Source organism: Diceros bicornis, chromosome X (genome assembly GCF_020826845.1).
Source record: "Diceros bicornis minor isolate mBicDic1 chromosome X, mDicBic1.mat.cur, whole genome shotgun sequence".
Lineage (NCBI taxonomy): Eukaryota > Metazoa > Chordata > Mammalia > Perissodactyla > Rhinocerotidae > Diceros > Diceros bicornis.
In genome coordinates this window covers 135,956,751-135,982,904 of record NC_080781.1, presented here as the reverse complement: position 1 = coordinate 135,982,904, position 26,154 = coordinate 135,956,751, and the positions used below count along the sequence as shown (strand labels likewise).

The window sequence follows — 26,154 nt, the reverse complement described above, 5'->3', positions numbered from 1 at the left end:
GCAGGACCTTGGCACCAGTCGGCTGAGTCAGTGCCATTTCTAGGTTCAAAAGGCAGTCATAAGTTCACAGAGAGTTTCAGTGAAAGACAATTTTTATTAAGCAGGTAAGCTGTGACTATTTCAGCTTGAAGTGCCTCTATTGACCTGATTTCAGCTTCCCATGGTTGGAATGCCGTTCCCTGTGGGTTTCCCCAAAAAGACTGTGGAAGAGATGCAAGACTTGATCATCAAGGCCAAGGCCTCAGAATTCTTGCAGCTTAAGGCAGCACAGCTTCTTAGCAGATAGCAAAACACGCTGGAAAGTATTGCTTGGCAGAAAAAGGGTATTCTAAGTTGAGCAGACTCTGCAGCCTGCTGCCCCATGGAAGCACAGACGTGTGCGAGACTGGGCAGGGCAGGTGGGTCCAGTGGTGTCCTGCTGTGGCCTGGCTGCTGTCACCCTCTAGCACACTAGGGATCATAGGCTGCCTCTGCAGCATGCCTTCCAAGAAACAGGTTGTGCTCCTCTAACAACTACAGAAAGAACTTAGCAGGAAAGACAAGTATCCCTACCCACCCCCCAACCCCTACTCCCGGGGACCCGGTGAACCTTGGAGGTCCCCTGGCCATGCAGGACTCATCAGCCTGTCTCCCCCTCTTCTCTCAAGGCTTGGTCTGAAAGTACTGCTGCTGCTGCTGCTGCTGCTGCTGCTGCTCCAAGTCGGACTGCTCTGCAGGCACGAAATAGCCGATTTTGCCTGGCGGATATTCAGCAGGGGCCTGGAAAGCCTCTGGAACTGGAGGTCCTCGGGCTCCTGCTTCAGGAACTGGTGCCTGCTGAGAAAAAGGGAGACAAGCTGGAGTCTTCTTCTAGAGTTTCTGGGCCCATTTTGTGGTGGAGGGAGGATCCCTTTAGTTCAAGGCAGCAAGCTGCTGAGAAGCACCTCTTGGGAACACAAGCCTGCAAGGTGCTGGTAGAAGGTAGAGCTGGGGAAATGGGGTTCCTCCCCGCTTCTCTCTCCCAACGGCATCTTAGCTCGAAGACCAGCAGACGCACGCCTGGGCTCTCCCAAACTTGTCTTGATGTCTAAGGCTACTGGGTCCCCTGGCTGGCCCTGCCCGGCCCAACTTCTCTGGCAGCCCTGGCTAGCCAAGGCCTTGAAAGGTCTCTCCCTGCCCCTACCCTGGGACCTTGCCATTATTCTACTCGGACTAAGTGACTGCCATGCTGAGCCTGATTGGAAGCTACCTGGCCCACTTGAACAATGTGATGGGTGAGGGAACAATCCACTCTGGGCTGTGGAGGTGGAAGGAGGGACAGACACAAAAATGGTGTTACAAAGAATGGGCTAAGGGAATCTTTTCTGTTGGAGGAGGAGGGACCCCTTGGGCTGGGTTTTGAAGGTGATGCAAGATTTCAACAAGTGGAACTCAAGAGGGTGGAGGAGAAGACAGAAGCAGCAGAAGGAGCGGGGCTGGGCTATGGGCAAAAAGCTGGAGGTGTCTGGGGACCCAGAGAGAGGGAGGGCCCAGAAGGCGGTGCAGATGAGCCAGGTCAGGGTGTGGGGAGCCCCTGAAGTCTTATGGACAGGCAAGTTCCCACATGGTCCTGAACCTTGGCTGTTCTGCTGCGATCTCCTATCTGCACAGCCTTCCGGGGTCCACCCTTCTCCACTTCCCCGGGATATCTGCTCAGCTTCGTCTCAGCTCTGCCTCTCAGGGCCCATCCAGAGGGGAAGCACCTTGAGAGCTGGCATGAGGAAGGGTCTCACCAGAGGCTGGATGGTAACTGAACCACAGGGTCCACTGATCATCTGATCTCTTCGTGTGGGCAGTCCCTCTCACAGATCAACTCCCTGGAGGGCTGGCGGGCCAGTGGGTTAAGGTGTGTATGTGAAATTAATCACACCTTTAGCCATTTAAAATATCCAAACTCGGGCCTGCCCTGTGGCTTAGCGGTTAAGTGCACGCGCTCTGCTACTGGCAGCCCGGGTTCGGATCCCAGGTGCACACCGATGCACCACTTCTCCGGCCATGCTGAGGCCGCGTCCCACATACAGCAACTATAAGGATGTGCAACTATGACATACAACTATCTACTGGGGCTTTGGGGGAAAAAAAAAAGGAGGAAGATTGGCAACAGATGTTAGCTCAGAGCCGGTCTTCCTCAGCAAAAAGAGGGGGATTAGCATGGATATTAGCTCAGGGCTGATCTTCCTCACAAATTAAATAAATAAATAAAATATCCAAACTCCTTCATTCTGCCTTAGCTTACCGATTTTTCTTGTTTTTCATTTTTAAAAAAGAGGTTAGGGTCTATTAAGATTTCTAATGCCAGAATCACAATACCCTTTATAAGTGCTGTTAGTCAGATCAGGAGTTTGTGGTCCCCAAAGGGTCTGCTGGGAGTGTACCAGGGAGCAAAACCTGCTATGTGACTGCCATCTGAACCAGCTCCCACCACTCCCACCACTGCCCTGGAAACATGGCCATTGCAGATGGTCCCCAAAGTAGAGTCTTCCCTGACAAATACGAGACACCCCATGGATAGATACCAAGCACATCCAACAGTAGGACCCTTGGTTCATATTTGGTATGAGGAAACACACCCACACTAGGCCTGGATTTTGTAGCAGAACTAAAAATCCATGAGTTCAGAAAGGGGTCTGGGCTGGGGCAACGAGCTCAGCATACAGCATGAGTCACTTCGCACAGGTAACATTTTTGAGAAGTTTCCAAGTCAGATTGCATTTAATATCCATGAGGATAGCTCACTTTTTCATGGAAGCCTGAAGAGAATCTTTGTACTCAGCAGTGAGTGCTACCACCATGTGAGTAACCACCCTCAAATTTATTGAGCTTTGAAGTCTGGATTTCACACATGGAGTGTACTCCTGTGGTGTGCGCCCTACAGGGAAGGGGCCTGCCTCTGTGCAGAATCCCCTGACCTGGGTTGGGGGGCAGAGGAGGAGAGGATGGTATACCTGGGGCCAGGCGGCTTGGTCTTGCAGATCGGCCTGCTCACTGGAAGTCCAAATATTGTCTTGGAGGTAAAGGTGATGCTGTGGATCTGGTGGCTGTTGCCAAAGATGGATGTACTCCTGCGGGGTCTCCAGGGAGGCTAAGTTTGGGTCAGAACCAATGAGACATTGAGCAAAACTGGTAGAGGCAATCTCCGAGCTTGGGCTATGTGCCATGGGCAGCAGATTCATGGAGGACCCCTGCTGGTCCTCAGGAAGAAAACTGTGAGAGAAGAAACATGTTACAGTGACATGAATCTAGAAACAATGACCCAGAAGACATTGTCTGGCTCATCAGTAGGTGCTTAAGGCACATCTGGTCTTGGTGGCTAAATCAGGCTTCACTTCTTTGTACTCTCACTTTGGTGTGAGTAAGACTCAATTTTCCAAGGTAAAGCAAATGTAAACATTGAGATAAATTACAGTTATTTGTCTCAAGTGGTTTTATTTATATTACTTGGACAGTCCTGGTTCTGCCACAATGGTGATCTCTGCGGTCTTGTGCAAGTCACTTCACCTACCCCAAAGCGAGAGACTTGCTCTTCCTCACTAATGGAGCTAGTGGCTGAGAGGGGCTGCCAGGCTGATTTCCTCACTCCAAGTCCAGTGCTCTAACTACAACCCTAAGCCTGGGGGTCGTGAGATAAATAGAGATTTCTGAGCCCCATCCTCGACTCCAAATCTGCACTTTCAACAACCTCCTCAGGCTGATTCTGATGATCAGGCCAGTGGGAAACATGGCATTAACCCACCTCACATGTCAGGGTCACTGATCCTAAAGGAAAGCCCAGAAGGAAATCCGGAGAGCTCTGGGAGGCCAGCTCAGAAAGCTGGCATTCATTCAAATATATTTATCAGGCACCAAGTACGTGCTATGCAATTCCTTCATCGCTGAACAGAACCTTCTCTTTCTGGCATTTGGGACCAAAGACTTTATGACTGAGCAGAAAATGTGTTCATGTCTTCATCCTGCCTCCAAGGACTGAATCCTGTGTTCTTGGCTCTTTAGGTATGCAATGGCAATCTAGCAACCGTTTCACAGCCACTTCCCTCATAAAGATAATCAATGCCATGCAGACCCCTTCACCTGGTCTACTGTGATCCCACTGAAGTGGGAGATGGAAGCTGGGAACCCAGGAGGTATTCAGCTGTGGGCACTCAAGACTTCGCTGAAGACACACTGTGCCCGTGAGATTGTGCTTGGGTGGATGAAGCCCAGTGATTTCAAGATTTGCATGCCAAATCCCTAGCTTGGAGGCTTCCTTATCTAGTCCCCCTATTTTCATGGAGACTCCTCTGCTCCATCGGTGCATGCTTGGCCCTGCACTGTGCATGCAGAGGCAGGGGACCCAGTGGCCACAGAGCAAGATGAGTGGGAGCACATTGCTTTTGATGAGGGGGCTTTTGGTGTCCCGTGGGCAAGTCACCAATGGTCTCAGGCATGGTGTCCAGCCACAAGGGGAAAGCAGAGACGTTATCCCTTATCATCATTCCATGCACTTCGTACCTATGACTCTCATCTTTCGGGCCCCCAAGGTTTTCATCCTGATAGTACGCAGAGGGCTGTTGCTCAGCTCCTAATTGGACAGGAACGATGGGCTGGGTCTGTATGAACGTCACAGGATCATCATAGAGGGGCACAGAGAGGCCAGTTTGGTTTGGCAGGCCTATTTGCGGTGTCTGATTTTCCACAATGACATTATGCTGTGGTGGCTGTTCCTGTAGCTGCTCCTCCTGCATCTGCTGCTGCATCTGTTGCTCCTGCATCTGTTGCAGCTGCTGCCGCAGGTGTTGTTCCTGCTCCTGCAGGTGCTGCTGCATCAAAAGGAAAGAGACAAAAGTACCTTAGTGTCTGCAGGAGCCTCCCAGAAATTGATTGGACACTCCCACTCCATTTTCCCAAAGCAGAAGACAACGGTAGTCCTGCCTCTCTGGGCACAGCGCGCTGGTGACCGTCTACTTGTTTGGCTGGGCACTAGTTGCAGTCACGCTCCTGGCTGTGAGAAGCTGCAATCCAGCACATACGTACATGGACGTGTGCGTGTGTGTCCAGGTCTAGTTAACCATGATTTCTAACCTCAGGCAAATGAACTGCAGCCAACTGAGTAGCCACTAACCCCTCAGGAGAACCAGGTGAGCCCCAGTTTTCATGAAAATGAAATCCTCTTTCAGCTACACAGTTAAAACAGGCTTTCCATACCTGTGTCGAGGCATTGTAAGGCTCCCCACGCTCTTCAGAGAATTTGAAAGAGTGAGATGAATATGAACCACAGAACTGTTTGGCCTCCTTGAGATCTGGGAGGGACCTCTTCATTTGCTCAGTGCATTGTTTCTTGGGCACTGGCTCCGAAGACGGGGACTGAGGACTTTCAATGTGGAGTGAGGTGTTTGGCTGCATCTGTAAGGACACAGTATTACAAAGGTCTTGTTCAGGGGCCACACCGTTCCTCAGGGCACAAGACATGCTGGGCATGAAATGAGATTGCCCATAGGAAGCTTTGGCTATATATGAGCCACATCTGCCACTGCAAGAGCCTGGCTGGGTCCATCTCAGCTTCTGCAGCCAAGAGAAAAAGGGCAAAGCCCTAAGTCCCTGCTGAAGATTGCTCCAGATGTCCCATGATGCCGTGGGGCACAACTGTCACTACTAGCTGGCCCTATTGACTAACTCCTTAAAGATCGTCGAGGTCCCTTTCTCCTCCACCCTCTGCCACTTACATGGAACTGGTCTCTGACCTGAAACTTAGAATCCTGCATTGTCTGAAGCTGCTCCCTCATCATTTCCAGTGCATTCTGCTGGCTCCTGATGTCAGCCTGCAGCATCTGAGTCTTCTCTTCCAGCTGCTCCTTGAATTTCTTCATCAGTTCCAGCTCACGTCTGTTGATGTACGACGCAATTGATGATGGTGGTTGTAATGGCTGTGGGGAGGAATCACTATGTTTCATATACTACAGGGACCCCGGGTTCTCCAAATCATACCATGTTGTTTTCTTTCCAAGTTTTGAAAGACTAAGAATGTGAACAATGGCACTCCAATCCTGATTTCATTCACCACTAGAAAGTTTGAGGAAATGGTTAGAGAATCCAGGAACTCTAGATCGGAAATGGATCACGGGGATCATTTAGTCTAATTTTCTCCCTAAACATAAAGCTGTGGAATTTGCTCAGAGACGTGGAGCAGCCTGCCCAAAGTGGAGATCACAAATGAGGCACATGGGAAACACCCATCGGATGCCCCTGTTAGCACTGCAGTGAGAAGAAGAAGAATGCTCAACTGGCGCTTCCTTTGTTCCAGGCACTTTTCTAAGCACTGTACAGAAATTCATAGATCTGACCTTCACAGTGCCCTATAAAGTAGCTACTGCCCAAACACAGTTATAGTACTTGAAGGAATATCCTCCTTTTGGCCCTAGAAATCTAATTTTAACTTGAGTAACAGCCTCAGATCTGGAAATACACAAATTTACAGGTTTATAAAAGTACAGACTGTGTTGGAGGACAAAGCAATGCTTCAGGTTGGGTGGAATAGAGGGGATGAGGCAAATCACATGTGAAAGGGAAGCCAGAAGAGCCTTGTGAAGACCATACAAGTTTAGGCGGCCGAGGGACTTGGATTTTATTCATCAGACATCTTGTGCTGCTGCCAGAAGGAGCGTTCTAAAACACTGATCTGATTGGGGAAGTGACACGCTCAGATCTACGTTGTAAAACATGCCTTCTGGCAACAGTGTGGAAGATGAACTGACGGGAGAGTGTAAGCTTGGAGTCAGAGAGAAGCCAGTTAGAAGGCTGTGGAGGTAACTCAAGGTAGAGATAACGGGCCTGAAACAGACCAGAGGCAGGAGACATAGACAAGAAGGGACACATCTGAGAGAAATTAAGAAAGTGAATAGGACTTCTCAACGGATTGGCTGAAGGGGACAGAAAAGAGGTGGGATTCTTGGAAAAGAACTCTCTGTCAAAGCTGTAAGTAGGACCTGGAAACAACTGTTGTTTGCCTTGATCTGTGCTAGACACTGCATGTATAAACAAGATAAGAGAGCCTCCGTCCCAATCCACAATCCCAGTACCAACGATGAGAAAAAGGTACACACACATGCAACTGCTAGAGAGCAAAAATCAGACAGTCTATGAGATCACACTGGGGGCCTTCAACTCCTTTATGGTTAATGGAACCACACAGTTGAGTTCTTAAAGAGAGAGAGAGAATCAACTTGTATGGAATATACTTGGAATAAAAAATTATATATGTATTTTTTATCCATTGGGAATGGTCTAATTGTCCTTCTTTTGCTATACAGTATATATATCTTCTAATAAGAAAGCAGGCATTCATTAGACAAAAAAAAATCTCCAAACTCAGGACTGGAGGAGACAAACCTTACAGGTTATCACATTTATCCTCTCTTCTCCAGGCAGGAATCTTTTCTCTGCTGTCCCTGGCAAATGAGCTACCAAGCCTTGACTCAAACCCTTCCACTGAAGAGGAGGGGGCTCACCACCTGGGGGAGTAACCTAACCCAGCTGAGAAGGGCTTCCTTGAAGGGAGCGGAAAGCTGCCTTCCCTGAGCCGCTAGCTCTCTGCCCTAGTTTGATTCACTGGAGACATCTTACACTTCAGGAGCATGATGGCCCTGCACCTATTCAGATCAAGCTGCCCTGTCCCTTCCCAGTCTCCCTTCTCCAGTGCCTTCCACTACTGACCATATGACATTTCCCACCCCCTCCATCCTGGTCTCCACCTTCTGGGTACATTCCAGTTTGCCAATCCTCGGCACCCAGAAATAAGCCTAAAGCACGCGCTATCACGAGCAGAGCCAGACTACACATGCTCATTGCTGGTTATTTTGACTATTTTAAACAAAAGTTATATTTAAAGTTTAATTATAAATTAATTCAAAGAAGAGAAACCTGTCAAGGTGAAAGGGGAACAACAACTTTTTAGCATAATATGGACATAAGGACAAAATGGATTTCTACAGAAATTTTCTTTTAAATAGTTGAAAGAATTTTCATACAAGTCCAAAAATTACGACAAGGCAAGCAGACCATTTCAAGATGGAGAAACTGAGACTCAGGTATGTGCCATGGTCACACTGCTGGGGCCAAACTCAAACAATTGTCTCCTAGCCGTCAGTTCTTCTCATTAGAAGAGGATGCCTTTGGCATTAGGAATGGAGTGACTCATCTTAGGCTTGGTAATTAATGCACACAATTCCACATAACAGACCATAAACGCATTATCTTGGCTGCCAATCCTGATTTTAATAATCCTGTCTAATATAAAAGATGATCATCCCAAGCTGTGATTAGGTACACAAATTTGGGGATAGAAGAGCAACCGAGCAGTTAATCCAACTGTTTTGTTTTGGCTTCAGACCATATATTGGTGCTGACATTTGACGGTTGGACATATCTAACATTCTGAAAGGCATGCTTGTAACCTAATAAAAACTCCATTGGGGAAACTTAGCTGCTGGTGGGGAGGTGTTGGTATGGGTAGGCAGGAAAGTCGTCTTCCCTTGAGATGGTTAGCATCCCCTCACAGGTGAGGAGGAGCACGGCTTATAAAAATACTGCTTTTTCTTAGTAGTTAAGCTTCCTATTTGGCTCAAACGTTCTCTCAAGCACAAAGACTATTTGCATATTTCACATTAAGAGAAGAACAGGGATTGGTCTTACTTAGAGAACCTCCAACCTCCCTGTTTGCTAGGACCCACTGGATTCTCAGCTGCATCTGAAAATCCAGTAGGACAGAAATGGTGATAACAGTTAAAAAAACAAAGAGCATGCTTTCTGCAAAGTGAAACTGGGCACAAGAGAGGAAATTCAGAGCTTTGCAGGGTCAGTGGTCCACATAAATACGTGGGGCAAGACTTCCAGGGGCACCTGATCACTGATGCCAGCAGCCACGCTGGATGATGAGACAGTCTCCTGGTCCACCTGCTCCACCTGGGCCTCCTGCTCCACCCGCTCCACCTGCTCTATTTGCTCCACCTCATCCACCTGCTCCAGCTCTTCCATCTCATCCATCTGGTCCACCTGCTCCACCTCTCCCACCTCATCCACGTCTTCCACTTCACGGTCGAATTCAAAGCTTTGCAAAGATGATGTAGCTGAGGAGGAGAGCACAGTGGAATTTATGACCAAAAAAGCAAAAGTACCAACATTATCAAAGAGATTATACAGATTTCTCCTTATTTTCTTTTATAAGTCATAAAAATAGGACAGTCCAGTTTTATTCCATTTTAAGAATTAGATGTGCCAGGTACCAGGATTAATTCAGAACACTACTTAAAAATCTGTTCATATTTGAAAATGAAGAAAAAGGAGGGAGTGTTTGACTTTACCTCCACCCACCCAAGCATAAGCGGCAGTCCAAACCCATTCATGTTAAGTATGTCTTCATTATAAAATTATTTTGGCTCTGCTTCTGGAAATTTGGTACTTTCAAATCAACAAAACCAAATTAAACCTAGTCATAAATCACGTCTGAAAAACTAGGTTCCCCAGAATGCGAGATCTCAGGGGTGCTTGAAGTGTTCTTGGCAGTGTCGCGACATGATTCTCCTTCCACAGCCCCCAAAGCAAAGTGGAGAACATTATTTGAATAATGCAAAATGGTGGAGTCATTTTGGAAAATGATTTGGCAGTTTCTTTCCCATACACTTCCCATATGACCCGGCAGTCACTCTCCCAGGAATTTACCCAAGGGAATTAGAATTTTATATTCACACACAAAAAAGCCTCTACACAAATGCTTACAGGGGCTTTATTTATCATCACCAAAAACTTGGAAACAACCCAGATGTCCCTCTACAGACGAGTGGAGTGGATTTTAAAAAAAACAACTGTGGTACGTACATAAGATGCAGTACGACTCAGCAAGAAAAAAGGAACAAACCACTGACTCATGCAACATGGATGAATCTTAAATGCATTTTGTTAACAAAGCCAAACCAAAAAGGCTAGATATTGTATGATTCCATTTACATGACATTCTCGAAAAAGGAAACAAGAGATGGAGTACAGATCAATGGTTGTCAGAGATGAGGGAGAGTTTGAGTTCACAGAGGCAGAATGAAGGGCTTCTGAAGGTGATAGAACTGTTCTGTTTGGTCTTGTGGTCTTGATATATGACTCCCCAGAGTGAATTTTACTGTGTGCAAATTTAAAACTATATTGCTCTTATACATTTTATAAATCACAGTCACAGGTTCATGGACTTTGCCCCTCCCCACCAAATGAATTGTTTTGAAAGAATTTTTTTTTAGCAAAGCTTTGAGGTTGACAGCAATACTGGAGAGGGTGTTAACTAGGGTATTTAAAAAATAGAGGTATTACTTCTATATATGGAGATTCCACGATACAAATTATCTATGATAAGATTAGCTAATTAGAGGACATGATCTGTATTATTCATCCACCACTGCTTCAAGTTTTGTATTTATTATAAAATTATATTTATGAAATGTCTTTAATATTGAAACTTATGTAATAAGAGACTATCCCTTTTGCCCTTTACTAACAATTCTTCTTACAGTACAGTTTTTAAAAACAAGAGGTTTCTTTGGAATTCAACTACTATGCCATAGCAGGAAAGACCGCACAAGGATGGAAAGATAACATGCTATTCCTCCAAGGCCTGAGAGCTAGCACCAATCTTTAGACTATTAAAATTAAATGGGAGAGGGGGCCGGCCCTGTGGCTTAACGGTTAAGTGCACCTGCTCTGCAACTGGCGGCCCGGGTTTGGATCCCGGGCGCGCACCAACACACTGCTTCTCTGGCCATGCTGAGGCGGCGTCCCACATACAGCAACTAGAAGGATGTGCAACTATGGCATACAACTATCTACTGGGGCTTTGGGGAAAAAAAGGAGAAGGATTGGCAATAGATGTTAGCTCAGAGCCAGTCATCTTCAGCAAAAAGAAGAGGATTGGCATGGATGTTAGCTCAGGGCTGATCTTCCCCACAAACAAAAAAAAGAAAAAAATTAAATGGGAGAGAATAAAATAATTCCCAAGCACTCGAACCATTGATGAGATATTCATTTTAATTGCTCTCAAATCATCAGCTCAAATAATTTATAGAAGATGAAGAAAGTTATAATTCACTCTTGTGATTTCACACCATTATAAATAGAACATTATCTTCACTTGAAAAATTGTAACTACCCTGAAGGCTACTATTTTTCTTCTGCTAGTCCCTGTAGAAATGCCTACATGTACCTACCTGGAGATTCAGGTATGGTTTCTGGAGAAGATACGTTGGAGTCCAAAGATGTATCAGACTCTATCTGAATTACAGGAACAGATTCTTGTGGTCTACACTGCTTGACCGCTACAATATTAACTTGATCCTTGGAATTTCCAAATGAGCAGGAGATGACATTTCAATTTGGAGACAAAGAAGTAAGTAAGTAACAGGAAACAGAGGCAGAACACAACTTTGATGCATTTCACATCACAATTTCTAGCATTGCTACAATCAATTGAATACCTAACACTAAACCATCATGAAACATGTTCTTGAAAAATATTGCTGGAAGATAACAACAAGCAGAGACCACGGGTACTACGTACTACAAATTCTCAAAATTGAGAAGAGAAACAGAATATACATGTGCTAAAAGCACAAGTGTAAGAAAAATGTGTACCAATCAAAGGCTGAGGCAAAAATAAAATATGCCCTTCAGAGGTGTTGGGAGGATGCAGACCTGCTAGTTCAGAGAGGTGGGAAGGCTGTACGAGAAGGGCACCACCACTGATGGGGCCATCTTTCCAGAGGTCCTACACATGCAGCATTGGCTTTAGAGCAAGGAGAGGCCAATTAGGGGCTGCTTAATGACCACTCCATGTTTGTAACAAAGATTAAAGTTGAAAGTATTATTAGCAGAAGTACCTTTCTTATAGTAGCAGAGAGATGGAAATGGCCCTGGAGAGCTTCTAGTGCAACCTCCCCATTTGATAGTGTCAAAGAGGAGAAGGTCATACAGCAAGTTAGAAGCAGAGCCAGAGAGAATCCAGTGACTTTGAATGCAGGACCCTTTTCCCTAACCCTGGCTACCTCAATTTAAGCCATTTGCTGCTTTAAATCATATATGTTATACTCCTATTTAGTGATCCACTTCCATTTCCTTAACAACTGAGTCCTTTTTGAATAGTCTGGGGCTCACTGCTCATATGAAATATAAGTACCTGGTTTAGCAGTGAAATCTTTTACATCCCTGCCAAAAAATTTAGTTCTTTTTTTTTTTTTTTGGACTGGATGAAGACATTGACTCGTGCTTTCTTTTCTACAAGGAACCTGTTTGTTGGAGCACACTCCCCTAGATTAAACCCCAGCATTTGAACTTCAGGAAGTTGCACAATCTCACTGCTCAACTGCACTGTGTTTTGTACTCCTTAAAACAAGGAATATGGTGCTGGGGATGTGGCAATCCTTTCATTATTTAGGGAGATATTCTGGTGGGGTGCTATTCGTTGAGATGGGATATGACCTCTCTTTCTCTATCCTCTTCCTTCTGTTCTTTATCATAGGCATGTATTGATTTAATCACTAGCTCCTTGGATGATTCTTGGATGATTTTCAATAGAAACATGTATACTCAGATGTTCATTAAGATGTCCATTTTTATGTGTTCCTATGTTTTAGCCGATCAATACAAATGCAGTGAGCTTAAATGAACTTAAATGACAGAATCATGTGCAGTAATGGTAACTGGCTTGGGAAAAAAACAAAGCAAAACAACTATTTTGGAAGCAAAAATATACCAGTCTAAAATGCATTCAGGACTGAGACCTGAAGACAGTCTTTCAAGAGAGGCAGCTAGAAGCTAAAAATACAGATGAAATGAAAATGCATACATGGGGATAGGAGGACAATCAATATGCGTTTACAAGTATAAGAGGAGTTTTGGATGCATTTTTATTCCATAATTGTCTCCATGAACAGTATGCTAAAGAATCTAAAAAGAGAAGCACAGCGTTTAAGGCTGGGCATGGGGTAGGCTTCAAGTGCAGGCTCCAATACCTGACACCTATGTGAACTAGAAATGAGTGTACATTGTGAGGGCAGCAAGCAAGAAGTACATCCCCCAATCTTCACATTTTCCCCATGATTAGCTTAATGTCAGAAGTGCTCTGAGTGACTTTTAAGAGATCCTTGCATTTTACTTTTTGAAAAAAAAAGTGCTTTAGGGCATCCAGTCAAGATAACAGATTGAATAGACATGGAAAAAATGCTAGATAAAATAGAGTAGAACTGGAAAAACACACTCCATTTAAAAATCCTCTCTGGAGCCAGCTCTGATGGCCTAGCAGTTCAAGTCGGGCGCCCTCCACTTTGGCAGCCTGGGCCCAGTTCCCCCAGGCGCAGAACCACACCACGCCTCTGTCAGTAGCCATGTTGTGGCAGCGGCTCACATAGAAGAACCAGAAGAACTTACAACTATGCACAACTATGTACTGGTGCTTTGGGGGAGAAAAAAGAAGAAAAAAAATCCTCTCTGGATCCCACCTCTCCTTCACCTACCACTCTGTTTATGTGATTTCCTTGACAGCAAAACTTCTCAAAAGGGTACTCAATGTCTCCAATTCCACCATCCTCTCTTAAATCTGCTCAATCAGATGATACCTCCCTGGTCTCATCTATAGTCCACCAAAATCTTTCTCAAGTTCAGCAATGGCTTCCAGGACCTAAATCTAATGGTCACTTCTGAGTTGTCAATCTACCCAATCTATCAGCAGTGTTTGACATTGTTTATCAGTCCCCCTCCTGGAAATACTTTCTTCACTTGACTTACCTCTTACCTCACTGGTCACTTCCTCTAGTCTCCATTGCTGATTCCTGCTCTTTTCCCTAATCTCAACTTTGGAGGTGCTCCAGGCTTAGTCCTTGGTCCTCGTCTCTATCTATACTTAGTCCCCTGATGACCTCATCCAAGTCTATAGCTTTAAGACCATCCATGTTGATGATTCCCAAATTCTTATCTCCAGTCCAGCTCCATATTTCCAATTGACTGTCTAATATGCATCTCAAACATCGACATTTTCAAAACTGAGACCCCGTTATTACATTCCCCAGCAAATACCCCTAAGCTTGTGAATTCTTCCCACAGTTTTCTCTATCTCAGTTAACGCAGTGCCATCTTTCCAGTTGCCCAGGTCAAGCACCTTAAAGTCATCCCCAACTCCTCTCTCTTTCTCACACATCTCATCCAGTGTCAGCAAATCCAAGCGTTCTTCCTTCAAAATAGATCTAGAATCTGACCACTTCTCAAAACTTCCACTGTTACTACCCTGCTCCAAGCCATCATCATCTCTCACTTGGATTGCTGAGATAGCCTCCTAACTCAACTCCCAGCTTCCACTCCTACCCCTCCTCCCCACAGTCTGCTCTCAACATAGTGACTCTTTTAATAAACTAATCAGATTACGTCACTCTTCTGCTCACAACTCTCCAATCGTTCTCCATTTCATTCAGAGTAAACCCCAAAGCCGTACAATGGCTTCCAAGGCCCTAATCGACCTGACCCCCATTACATCTCTGATTCCATCCATACCTACTCTCACCTTTCTTCACTCCGCTCCGGCCCCTCTGGCCTCCCTGCTATTCCTCTATAAACACCAGGCACGCTTCCACCTCAAGGCCTTGCTTTGGTTTTCCCTCTTCTTGAGTTTTCCCCCAGATATCTTCATGGCTAGCTTTCTCACCTCCTTCAATCTTTGCTCATATTTGACACTGCACTCCCCCATCTGTTGCATTCCTAATCCCTCTCATCCTGCTCTACTTTTCAATAGCTCTTATCACCTTCTAATCTATGATTTATTTAATATACTTATCTAGTTTATCATCTATCTCCTCCTGCTAAAATTTAAGCTCCTCTAGAGCAGGAATTTTTCAATTTTGTTAACTGATGTATCCACCCCCCTCACCTAAAACAGTGTGCAGTACGTAGTAGATGTTGAGTAAATATATGTTCAATGAATCAATAAATGAATGGGTCTCAAATGGCCTTTAAAATAAACACACTTAAAATGTTCAAAAATATAAAGAAAGGGAAGCCAAAAAACAAAGAATAGGACAATGTGAAAAAACAGAGAGTTTTGAAAGTAGATGCTTCATTATATAGTAAGAAACAGATATTGGGATCAGACAGGCCTGGGTTTGAATCTTGGCTCTGCCACTTACTGTGCAACATTGGGTAAGTTATTCAATAGAAAGAATCCAAGATTCACCATCTTTAAAACTGGAATGATAATGCCTCATAGGGTTGCTATGGGAGTTAAGCACCCAGCCCAATGCCTGATGCATAAGAAGTCCTCAATACACTTCAGTTATTGGTATTGTTATTATTCTATCATAAGTACCATGTCACCCCCCACCCCTAGATGGAGTTAGGGCTGGCCTTCTTAGACCACTTTTTAGGTTCCAATAGGCATCTGCTGAATGAATAAATGATTAGGTGCCTACCTCATAGTAGGGATAAAATCACTGGTAGATGCTTTCACGATTACTCCCTTAACCAGGTTTGCCCTGTCCTCCCCATTAATACATAATCAGCTTAGGCAGAGTGCTTCTGAGTCTGATGTGGATGATGGCTCTCCCACCCCACCCACGCCCTGGGGTTCATGCTCAAAGCCAGCTGCTTCTGAAGATTTGCCTGCCACCTCCAGGCACAATGAATTTGGGTAAAAAAGCAACCTGATAATGTACAAGCTCCAAATCTGCCAAACTTGCTTGTTTAGTGCTACGCGGTTCAGGAGCAAGAGATCTCTAGGGATGGATGGCAGAATGTCAGTAGCTGGTAAGATGAGTCACCTAAACTGATCATTACCATAAAGTATCTGGGACAGAGTCAATTAGGGAGAATCTGCTTCGGATTGGCATTGATGCTGCTACATTAGCCAATGCTGTCCAAATGGTGAGGTGGTGGTTTTCGTGGAAGGAACTTTGTATTCAACACATTGCCTTGTTCTCAAGTCCTTGCCAGTTAACAGCTGTTTTCAATAGAACATGCTTCTTTGAATACAGAGTTGTCTACAGCAACAACTGACAGATCAAAATACGATGATCCCTGGCGGGGGACTGGTGTGTGCTTTGTGTGGTTTTCTTCATGTTTCTTCTGCTTAGGTTTAGTTGAGATCCTTGGATCTTTGGGTTATAGCGTTTATCAAATGTGGAAAATTTCTGGCCATTATTACTTCAAATATATCTTTCGGTACACACCTGTACCCTATAGACACCCCATTGACACTTACATTTGGCCACTTGAAGTTTCTAACAGCTAACTAATGCTCTTTTCTTTTTTCTTGTTCTTTTACAACTTTTTTCTCCTTGTGTTTAATTTTGGAGAATTTGTATTGCTTTGACTTTAAATCCACTAATCTACTAAATCTGCAATATTTAATCTACCATTAATCCCACCCAGCGCTGTTTTCATTACTCAAATTTTGACTTGAGATTTTTTTTGAGATTTTTTTCCCATGTATCTATGTAAAATTTTGAACATATGTAATACAGTTATAATTGTTTTACTATCCTTGTCCACTAATTCTAAAATCTGTGTTTGTTCTGGGTAAGTTTCTATTGACTGATTTTTCTCTTCAAGAAGGGTCATGTATTACTGCTTCTTTGAATGCCTGGTAATCTTTGACTCAATGCCAAATATTATTCATTTTATCCTGTAGAGTATCGATATTTTTGCGTTCCTATGAACATTCTTCATCTTTGTTCTGGAACATAGTGAAATTACTTGGAAACAGTTTGATCCTTTTGGTCTTGCCCTAATCATCTGATAAGCAGAAGCAGAGCAACAGTTAGCCGAGGGCTAGACCTTTCTGTGCACTCTTCCTTCGTGTCCTGTGTATTATGAGGATTTCCAGAGTGGCTGGTAGAAACAGGAACTATTCCCAGCCCTGTATGAATGCTGGCACTGCTCCCTCTTCTGTTCACTCTTCTGCTTAGGTTTAGTTGAGATCCTTGGATCTTTGGGTTATAGCGTTTATCAAATGTAGAAAATTTCTGGCCATTATTACTTCAAATATATCTTTCTGTACACCCCTGTACCCTATGGACACTCCATTGACACTTACATTTGGCTACTTGGCCAAATATCTAATGCTCTTGGATGCTTCTTTCCCCTCCCAGATCCCTGACATTGTCTCTCCTCGCAGCCCTCTCCTCTCTGGTACTCTGCTAGCATCGTTAGACTCTCTATACTTCCATCTCAGTCTCTTCAACTCAGGCAGTCCACTAGGATCCCTGTGTGTTCTCCCTCTCAGCCACATGGCCTGGAAACTCGCTAGGTAGTAAGCTGTGGCAACTGTAGGGCTCATTTCATTCATTTCCCATCTCTTAAGAGTCCCTGTCCCTCACTGCTTGATGTCCATTATCTTGAAAACTGTTATTTCACTTATTTTGTCTGTTTTATTTTTGGCTGTTTTGGGCAAGAAGGTTAATCTGGTCCTTGTCACTCCATCTTGATTGGAAGTACAAGTTCCCCAATTCCAAAGACTATTATATAGCTACTGAAACTGTTAAAATCGGGACTGTAGAAAAATGGAACGTAGTGATAAGTGAAAGCCAAGGTTATGGAGTAGCATGTAAGCTATCATTATAACTAAGTGAAAAAATATATATGATGGTAGACTAAGACTGAATGGGAATAAGCAAAATTAAATAGCATTGTGCCACAGTGGTGGGATTATGGATTTCTTAAAAAAATTACCTTTAAATGTTATAATTACTTAGTTTTTATAAGTTTTATAAAGTGAGAATTTTTTTAATCCAGTTTTCCTCAAAACATACTATGTCTAAGGACTCTGGATTCTTCACACATAGCACACTACAGATCCTGGGTAAATATCTGTTGACTGACTGATGAAGTAAGGTTGTCAGCTGTGTAGATGTTAGTCTGATGCCCAGAGCTATATGGACGTCTTGGCCTCTTTTCCCAGCATAACCGCAATTAATTGGTGTGTAAATAAAACATTCAAATTAGCTCTGTTTAAATTAGCCTTCTTCTACCTAATTTCCTCCCTGTTTCATACTTTCTGGAACAGAATGTTAGGTTAAGCAGAGGTTATGTTTTCAGAAGGGGGAAACTTTTATCTACATGGAAGTAGCTTGTTAAATGAGCAATAGTTGGAAAATGCAATACAAAATCAGCACTTCATATTTAAAATATGTGTTCACAGCATCTCCATGTTACAGAAGAACTTAAATACGAAAAACACCTGTTGTCTATCTGCACGGTCCTGGGAACACACAAATCCTTTCAGGCAAAATCATGTGGAAGCCTGCCTATACTGCTCTTGAAATCCCTTTACCACATATTTGAAGAGTGCTACAAAAATAACAGAGTGCTGTAACATACACTATTCCTTTGTGCATCTAATATGTATGAGCTCCTACTATGGGTGGCAAGCCTTATTCAACATGTTTGGGGATATGCTGATGAACAAGACAGCTCCTGCTCTCACAGAAGCTTCACTCTATTGCAGGAATACAGACAGTATACTAATAAATGAGGTTCCTTTGAGCTCTACTACACCCATATGAGGTAGCCTGGCAGATTATTACCACACCCATTTTACAGATGAGGAAACTGAGGCTCTCCATGGTAAAATAACTCCCCATGTCACATAATTGCTAATTGGCAGAATCAGGAATCAAACCTTTATCTTCTGATGTCTAGGCCATCTTTTCTCTCCGTAGCACTGTCACCACTGCAGTGATCCAGCCTAGTAGCTCTGTTACGTGCACCCATGTAGTGGCAGGTAAGTTGAAAGAGCATCCTTGGGAAGGTTTTCTGGGATGCTTTTTCTGTTCTTCTATACCCTTTTTCTTGCAGTTTGATCTTATCTCCCAGACTAGAGTTTCAGATCATTGAGGGCAGACTCGGGTTTCATATTCCTATTGTGTATCCCTATAAGATTCTCTCTAGTACCATCTGGTGAATGGATAAACGGCTGATACATTCAATGGCTTAGGAAAAGGATGGGGACAATCTAGGCTAATTAGGGACTGGGTTCTGCCCATGATGGGATGATGCATGATGTAGTCGCATGAGTCTACTCACACAGCCTCCTGCAGCAGGCAGGTCAGTCAGCTTTCACTTTGAAATGCATTCACAAGTCAAAAAGACCTTGCACAGTGGCACAGAGCTTAGCTTAATGCTTGTAAAACTACTACAGAGACCATCCCAGGCATGGTAGTTACTGGCCCCCAATAAGAAATGGCTACAAAATGGCAACTGTGGAACATCGCTCACGTGCTATGCCCACATGGGATACTTCTTTAAATTAAAACCTTTGTATGTTGGCAACACGCATTAACTGAAGGATCAACATCGCGGGGATAGGGTCCAAGATTTTAGTAGATGGCTTTCAATGTACATACGTCTGAGGCAGCGGCAGCAGGTTCATCACGCAGGGAATCCCTTCTAGAACTTCTTCGGCCTTGAACACTTGTATAAATAGGTGAAAAGAGATGGTAAGCACATCTCATTTGCTATGTAAATCTAAATTTTCCATAATACAGTAAAATTAAGGTTCAAGTAAGAAAAAATATTTGTTTTATTTTTCTTAACGTGTAACATCGTCAATCTTTGAGGTGTCGCTTGTCCTACAAAGAAAATTGTTCCGTGCCATATCTATAAAATAAATCATCTGGACCCTCATTAGAATGAAGTTTGCTGCAGGCTTCAATAATGGTGCGCAAAGCAAGCTAAAAAACAAAAAGCCAAGGTGAGTAAATGTTTTTAATTTTTAAACAAACCGCAATTACAAAAAAATGCCTCAGGCCAAATTTAATTGTGCTTCCTGTAATTAGAGAAACTCTCCATTCTCTGGTTCATTAACAATTAATTTCTATCATGATCAGAATTTCGATGCCCAAGATGAGAATGCAGCTTCGTGGCACACTAAATACTAGCTAACTAAATACTGCATACTAGCTTACTTTTCACCAAATCAGTGGAAGATGAGAGAAGGAGAGAGAGAGGAGAGGATATGAATGAATGAGAATCGTTTTTAATTTTGAAATTACTTTTTAAGCCTTAAAATTTTCATAACTGAGCATCTGTTATGGAAGTGTTTTTTGTTGTCAAGGGTTTTTCTATTGCAGGCCAAATAGTGAAAAGCTTGTGTCATGCCACAAAATAAGAAACTGCAGTCTGATAACAGATATAATAAAAAGCAAGACCTCAGAGTAGCAATACGGTGACAAAATGATATCTGTGGAACCTTCCCAATTCATTCAGAAGACACAAAATTAACAGAATAACTGGATTATTCTGCATGGTTTCAAAAAGTCAATCCTGATCCAATGGAGAGAAATTTTCCATTCTATGTTTCACAAGACCCAGTCACAAAATCCATTTTACTGATATGATTTATTTATGATGGGAGAAAATTAAGAAGAGTTTGAAAAAACATATTTTGGATATCAAAATATATAATATTTAGGAAGTATTGGTTTAAATGGCATAAAACTACTACTTAATGAGTTAATTCAGTCATTTGTGTGTATGATGGGGCTCTAAAATATCTAATATGTGTTTCTTACTGGTTTGACTTTCAGCATCAAGTAACATAAACAGGTGCTTATAAATTTGCCCCTACATCATTTAAAAATAGAGTCCCTAAGAGATTATCATCTATATTTTTAAGTTTTTCCAGTCTTGGACTAAACTTCTAACCCAGTTTAGTCTGACAGAATGTTTTCTTACTTAGTAAGTGTTGGTACTTCTTCAAGGTTGTTCTTCACTTTCTGTTCTTTCTTTATATTACCTCCCTTGCAGACCTTATTTTGTCCCTTGGCTTCAACTAGGGGTGACTGTGACATCTTTATCTCAAGACCTCTCTCTGAGCTGGAGACCCATACATCCAACTGCCTTTAGGACACACATTCTGGATGTCTAACAGACAGACACCTCAACTCAACATGGTTCAATTAGACTCCAACTCCTCCTCCAGTGTCTCCTATCTTGGTGAATAGTGCCACCCCCACCTAGGCACTCAAGACTGAAACCTCCAAGCCATCTTTGACTCTTCCCTCTTTCTCAGCTCTCTTCTGTTCTGTATGAAAGTTTATCACTTTCTGTCCACCTTTTCTACCTGGTGAATTTCGTGAAGGTAGTGCACATGCTTTGAACCTCTTGTATCCCAGCACCCAGCACAATGCAGAGCACTTACTAGGTGCTTCATGAAAATTTGCTGAGTGAATAAAGGAATAAACAAACTGACCAGGCAACTCAATTAAAGTACTTGCACATCCCTCACCGCAGGTCTGCTCGGATTGACACAATTATTTTCAAGGAGAAGCAGAGGCTTCTATCTGTTTCTTTAAAAGTACTTAAATGCCTCCATATTGGCTTCTAAATAGTAAACACCTTTATACCTGAGATAAACAGTATGTGAACGAATGTACTGCTGCACTGTCCAATATGGTAGCCACTAGCCACATGTGGCTAAATTAGAATCAAAATTAAATAAGATTTAAAATTTAGTTCTTCAGTCACAGAAGCCACATTTCAAGTACTCGGTAGCTACATGTGGCTAAGGGCTATGGTATTAGAGCAGATTAAAGAGCATTTCTGTCATCACAGAAGGTTCTATTAGACAGTGCTGTATCCAAGGATGCAGTGAGTTGTACTGGACCAGACACTGATTTTGACAACAAAACGTTGTGAGGCAATTATGTTTTGCTTTAAATCCACTGGCTTGGATTTCAAGAATGTAAAATAAAGGAAAGCAACATTTTCCAAAATCTTCAGTGAATTTACATCTCATGCTTCTCTATAAATCAATATAGATGGCAAATATTTGACTTATAATCAGAATGTAAAAGTAACAACTAAGCACATACATTGGTAAAGAAAAACATGAAGGAGTATTTCATTCCTAACTAGTCTGTGCATGTAAACAATGGATTCAGGCTCAGGATACGAGGTGTAACAGAGGATTTACAGCCATATACATTGCTGGCCTTTGGTTAATAACAAATAGAAACAGAACTTTCCTCTTCCAAATTGCATCAGTTAATTTTCAAAAAGAAAGAAAATGACCAAAGAACACTTTGCTAGCTGTATTTACATGGAAAGAACACCTTCTAATTTTATGAAGAAAAGTACCTCTGTCTCATTATGTAAAATCTCAAAATGTTACTCTTAAATTGGGCCCTTAATGTTTCTTACTCTCTCTCCCTTTTAAATCTTTTCCCGGGGTTTGATCCTCATTGGTAAAGTACTCAACAGTGCTCAATCACTTTAATGGAAGGTTGTTCTTGGCTCAAAAAAGCGTCTACTTCTACTTGCTATATAAATGAAACCTCAAATATGAAAAGCACGTCCAATGAATACTGTCCTTTCATACGTCAATGCAGTACAAACTAAACTGTGTTTCGAACAGTTGTGGCAGAAAGTCAGGAACAGATGACAGTAAAAATATAATCCTAAATGTCTCTCCTTGTCTAATGTACAGTGGAGATGGTCTGATCTGAAGCGGTGGAGGAAGGAAAACCAGATCTCCCTTCTTGGTTGCAGGTTGTGACCAAAGGTTGAGGAACTCATTCGTAAGATCACTCCAACCAAAGTTAGTCCGCAGGCTCAGAGAGGAAACACACTACCAGCCCCTGTCGGAAATGTGAGACCTTGGGTCAAGGTGCAGGCATCCTCTTTTCCTCCAGGCCCAACCACATCTCAGCCATCCCTGACAAGCGGATTGGCACCAGCATCTCCAGAACCTACCTCTCCCCAAGAGTCACTATGCTCTTAAGTGGTTCCCTAGAGATCATGCCTGAACACAGCCTCCTATTTTCCCCAGCCGCCACCACTGTGTCCAGTGTCCCAGAGCTGCCACGGAATGTGGACAGAACTCGGGGTTCCACAGACTTGAGCTCGAACCTCAGCTCGGACACTTCCTAGATGTGAGACATAGAGCAAGTCTCTTAGATTCCCTGAGTCCCTGTTTCCTGGTCTTTAAAGTGTGGCTCATAATGCATACCTTGTAGGGTTCTTGTAAAGATAAACTAATGTTTGGAAAACGTGCTAGAATACCAATCTGTACAGGCCAGCGTGATCATCTCAAATGCCAGCACTAGCCATTCTCCCTGTGATCACTCCATTCCTCGAAGTTTCTTCTCCACTTAAATATATTATTTGGGATGTATAATACTGTAATTTGCTTTAAAATGGTTCTTTTGTGATTTTAATTCTCTCTCCTAGGAAATGTGTTCCTCAAAGATGAGCTCTGCATACGCTCTCATTTCTCTATTCCTTCCGAGCCAAGAAGCAGACTCTCTAATGTTAAGATAAGCAGACTGGGCATCAAGAGTTGCGATTGCTGTAAGTCACCTAGATCAATACTCTCCTTCGGGCAGAGATTGGGAGGGTGAGGAAGAGGGGTGTTGTATGGCTACAGGCCTCTGCATTCAATGCACACTTGTAAATATATCCCCTGAATGAATGTACAAACGGATCCCTCTGAAGAGGAGCAGAATTTGCCACCTGAAAACATGCCTCTTTGGCATAAGGATCATTTTAAGCTGATTATTTTTAAGAAACAGCAGACACAGGAAAAGCTCTGAAAACAGAGTAGAAGTTATCCTTTGGTAAGAGACGTTTACATTTATAAGGGAAATCTCCATTTGTAAGGGTGTCTCTTTCTCTGTACCAGGAAGAGGAGGGTGACTCTAAATCTCTCGAAACTCTCATCCATGGAGAAGGCCCCCAACTTAAATCTGCATAACACCCTTACCCTGTTTACTGTGCTTTTCCTGGTCACCTCCCATAACTGACTCCCCATCCCCAACATCTTCATTTGCCCTTAGCTGGAGATGGTATTTAAGGTGGTGGCTTAGGCCATTTCAGGGAGTTACTCAGTTTTCCCAGGTCTCTCCCATGAGTACAGGAGGTATACATGCTAGTAAACTTCTGTTTGTTTTTCTTCCATTAACCTGTCTTTTTATTACAGGGGTGTCTCAGCCAAGAAACTAGAAGGGTAGAGGAGAAATTATTTTCCCTCCCTCAACCTACTAATACAAAATAACTACCCTGCCTTTTAAATATTTCTTCCCTTTCAATTGATAAATAAATGGCAAGCAATAGGATATACTGGAGTATATGAGGAAGCCATTTGGTGTAAAACTAACTCGGCCTGACCAAGCCATTTGGTATAAAACTAATTCTTTGGTGGCCTGGAAGGCACCAGGCTATACGGTCCTCAAATCTGGCTCATAATAAACTCACCCCAATTTTGATTTATAGATTGCTTATGGATTATTTGCATCAACACAATATAGCTCCTTTTAGTAAATAAATCATTGGAGACTATCATCTTAATAAACTTATATTATTCGAAAACCAGATTAGTTCATTTTAGGAACCATATCCAAAGGCAGATAGGCAAAGGGAATGATTTTGATCAGCTCTGTGGAAATTAATAAACAGAAATCTCATTAAAATGGAGTTTCGAGGCTAAAAGGGGAACTCTCACACCCTACTTCAATAGCAGAGCCCAACAGGAAGAAGAAACACTTCCTCTTCTTGACTGTCAAGATGATCAGCCAATGAGAGACTGTCACAACTCAGCCACTGAAATGCCACCACACTTTGAACTCCCAGTCTCCTCCAATGGACTCTTTGTTTACAATAGGCCTCCCAACTTCCTCTTCCCCTCTATAAAAGAGTTTCTCCTCCCTTTGCTGCTTGAGACTTGCATGTGGCTTGCCATGGTCGCAGACCCCAAATTGCAATTCTTGGCTGATCCCGAATAAACCCATTTTTGCTGGAGAAATAAATGGCTGTCTTTTTGTTTAAGGTCAACATTTTGGTGGCCTGTACGGGGATCCAGAGAAGACCTGTGATGACGCCAAGGCTACTGAGTGAACAGGTGTGGTACCCACAACAGGGCCCATTGAGCTCACTGCTTTTCTCACCAACTCTGGAGTTTGAGGGTAAGTCTTTTTTTCTGGATCTGAGCTTTCACCGTCTTTACATTTGAGGCTTTCCAGGCTCTATTCAAGATCTATTTTAAGGGTCCATCCTTTCTGGTTAAGGCCTTGTTTGTCTGTGAGTACTTGGTTGGCACTTCGGCCTGACTCCTTTGAAATCAAGCTGTTTCTACCAGAACTATGCTAAACCTTTGGTCTGATTCCAAAGGAATCAGACTGTTCCTACTTGAAACGGAGCTGGCACTTTTATCCTGACTCCCTTGGGAGCTTGCTGTTCCAATGGAACTGCGTTATTTCAACCTTCAGTCCACCTTACTGAAATTGGACCATTCCTATTGGGACTGGCTGATATTTGGCCTGCAGACTGAGAATAATTCCTTTGCTCTAGAGAAAAACCTCTAAGAAATAGGATCCCAGTTATCTAAATATTTTGAGGGTACACCCCCTACAGGGATCCCAGCCGATTTTATGTTTAAAAGCCACAGTATTTCCTCATGTGCATTTCTGGATAAATGGACTCATTTAACCAAAAGTAATTTAGAATACTAATGGCCGTTAAAGGGAACTTTCGAACTTCCCAAACTTGCTTTTCTTAAAACTGAATTGGACAACCATAGCTCTGGAATTTCCAAAACTGAAAGGAACACCTATTTAGATTGGTATTTTCAGGCTTCCGAATGTTTTCAGGAGTCTAAAATTGCCTCTTTGCAAAATAAGATTTTCAGATTAACTGAGGTGAACAAATGATTAAAGAAAGATAAAATGGCTTCCGAAGCCTCATGTTCCTCTCCTCTGGCACCATCTTGTTTCTCTCCCCCTGCTCCTGGTGCTCAGGCTCCACCTCTGGCACCATCTTCCTCCTTCCCTTCTATACCACCTATACCTCATCTATTCCCTCAATTCCCCCGTACTAACTTTCTCACCAACCTTCCCCTTTTCCCTGAAACTCTCCCCACTCCCTCTTCCTCTGAACCTATCAAAACCTGTCCCTTTAAAATTAAGCCAAAGGCTAAAGTCTTAAATTCTTTAATTTCCTGGACTAAAGCTGAACTGCGGGCCGTAATCAAAGATTTTCCCAAAGTAACTGAAGATCCTCACAGACTTGCTGAGGAATTTAATACAGTCATTTAAACTTAACCTGGTTTCTCATCAGCTAGTTAATATGCCTGTTGGTGAAGGCTAGGCCCAGCACTGG

At 43.1% G+C, this 26,154-nt stretch overlaps 1 protein-coding gene across 1 annotated transcript in view; it reads right to left on the bottom strand.

Moving 5' to 3' along the window:
• Positions 1-642: 642 nt before the first annotated feature.
• The window catches only part of LOC131400398 (circadian clock protein PASD1-like), a 76,739-nt gene continuing 51,227 nt past the window's right edge, over positions 643-26,154 (bottom strand). Inside the window, exons 10-17 of the mRNA XM_058535132.1 lie at positions 19,403-19,473; positions 11,235-11,342; positions 8,890-9,116; positions 5,736-5,918; positions 5,200-5,397; positions 4,507-4,814; positions 2,964-3,222; positions 643-816 (exon numbers count right to left, since the gene is read on the bottom strand). Coding sequence (XP_058391115.1) covers positions 643-816; positions 2,964-3,222; positions 4,507-4,814; positions 5,200-5,397; positions 5,736-5,918; positions 8,890-9,116; positions 11,235-11,342; positions 19,403-19,473 — 1,528 coding nt within the window. The remainder of the gene's footprint in view (positions 817-2,963; positions 3,223-4,506; positions 4,815-5,199; positions 5,398-5,735; positions 5,919-8,889; positions 9,117-11,234; positions 11,343-19,402; positions 19,474-26,154) is intronic.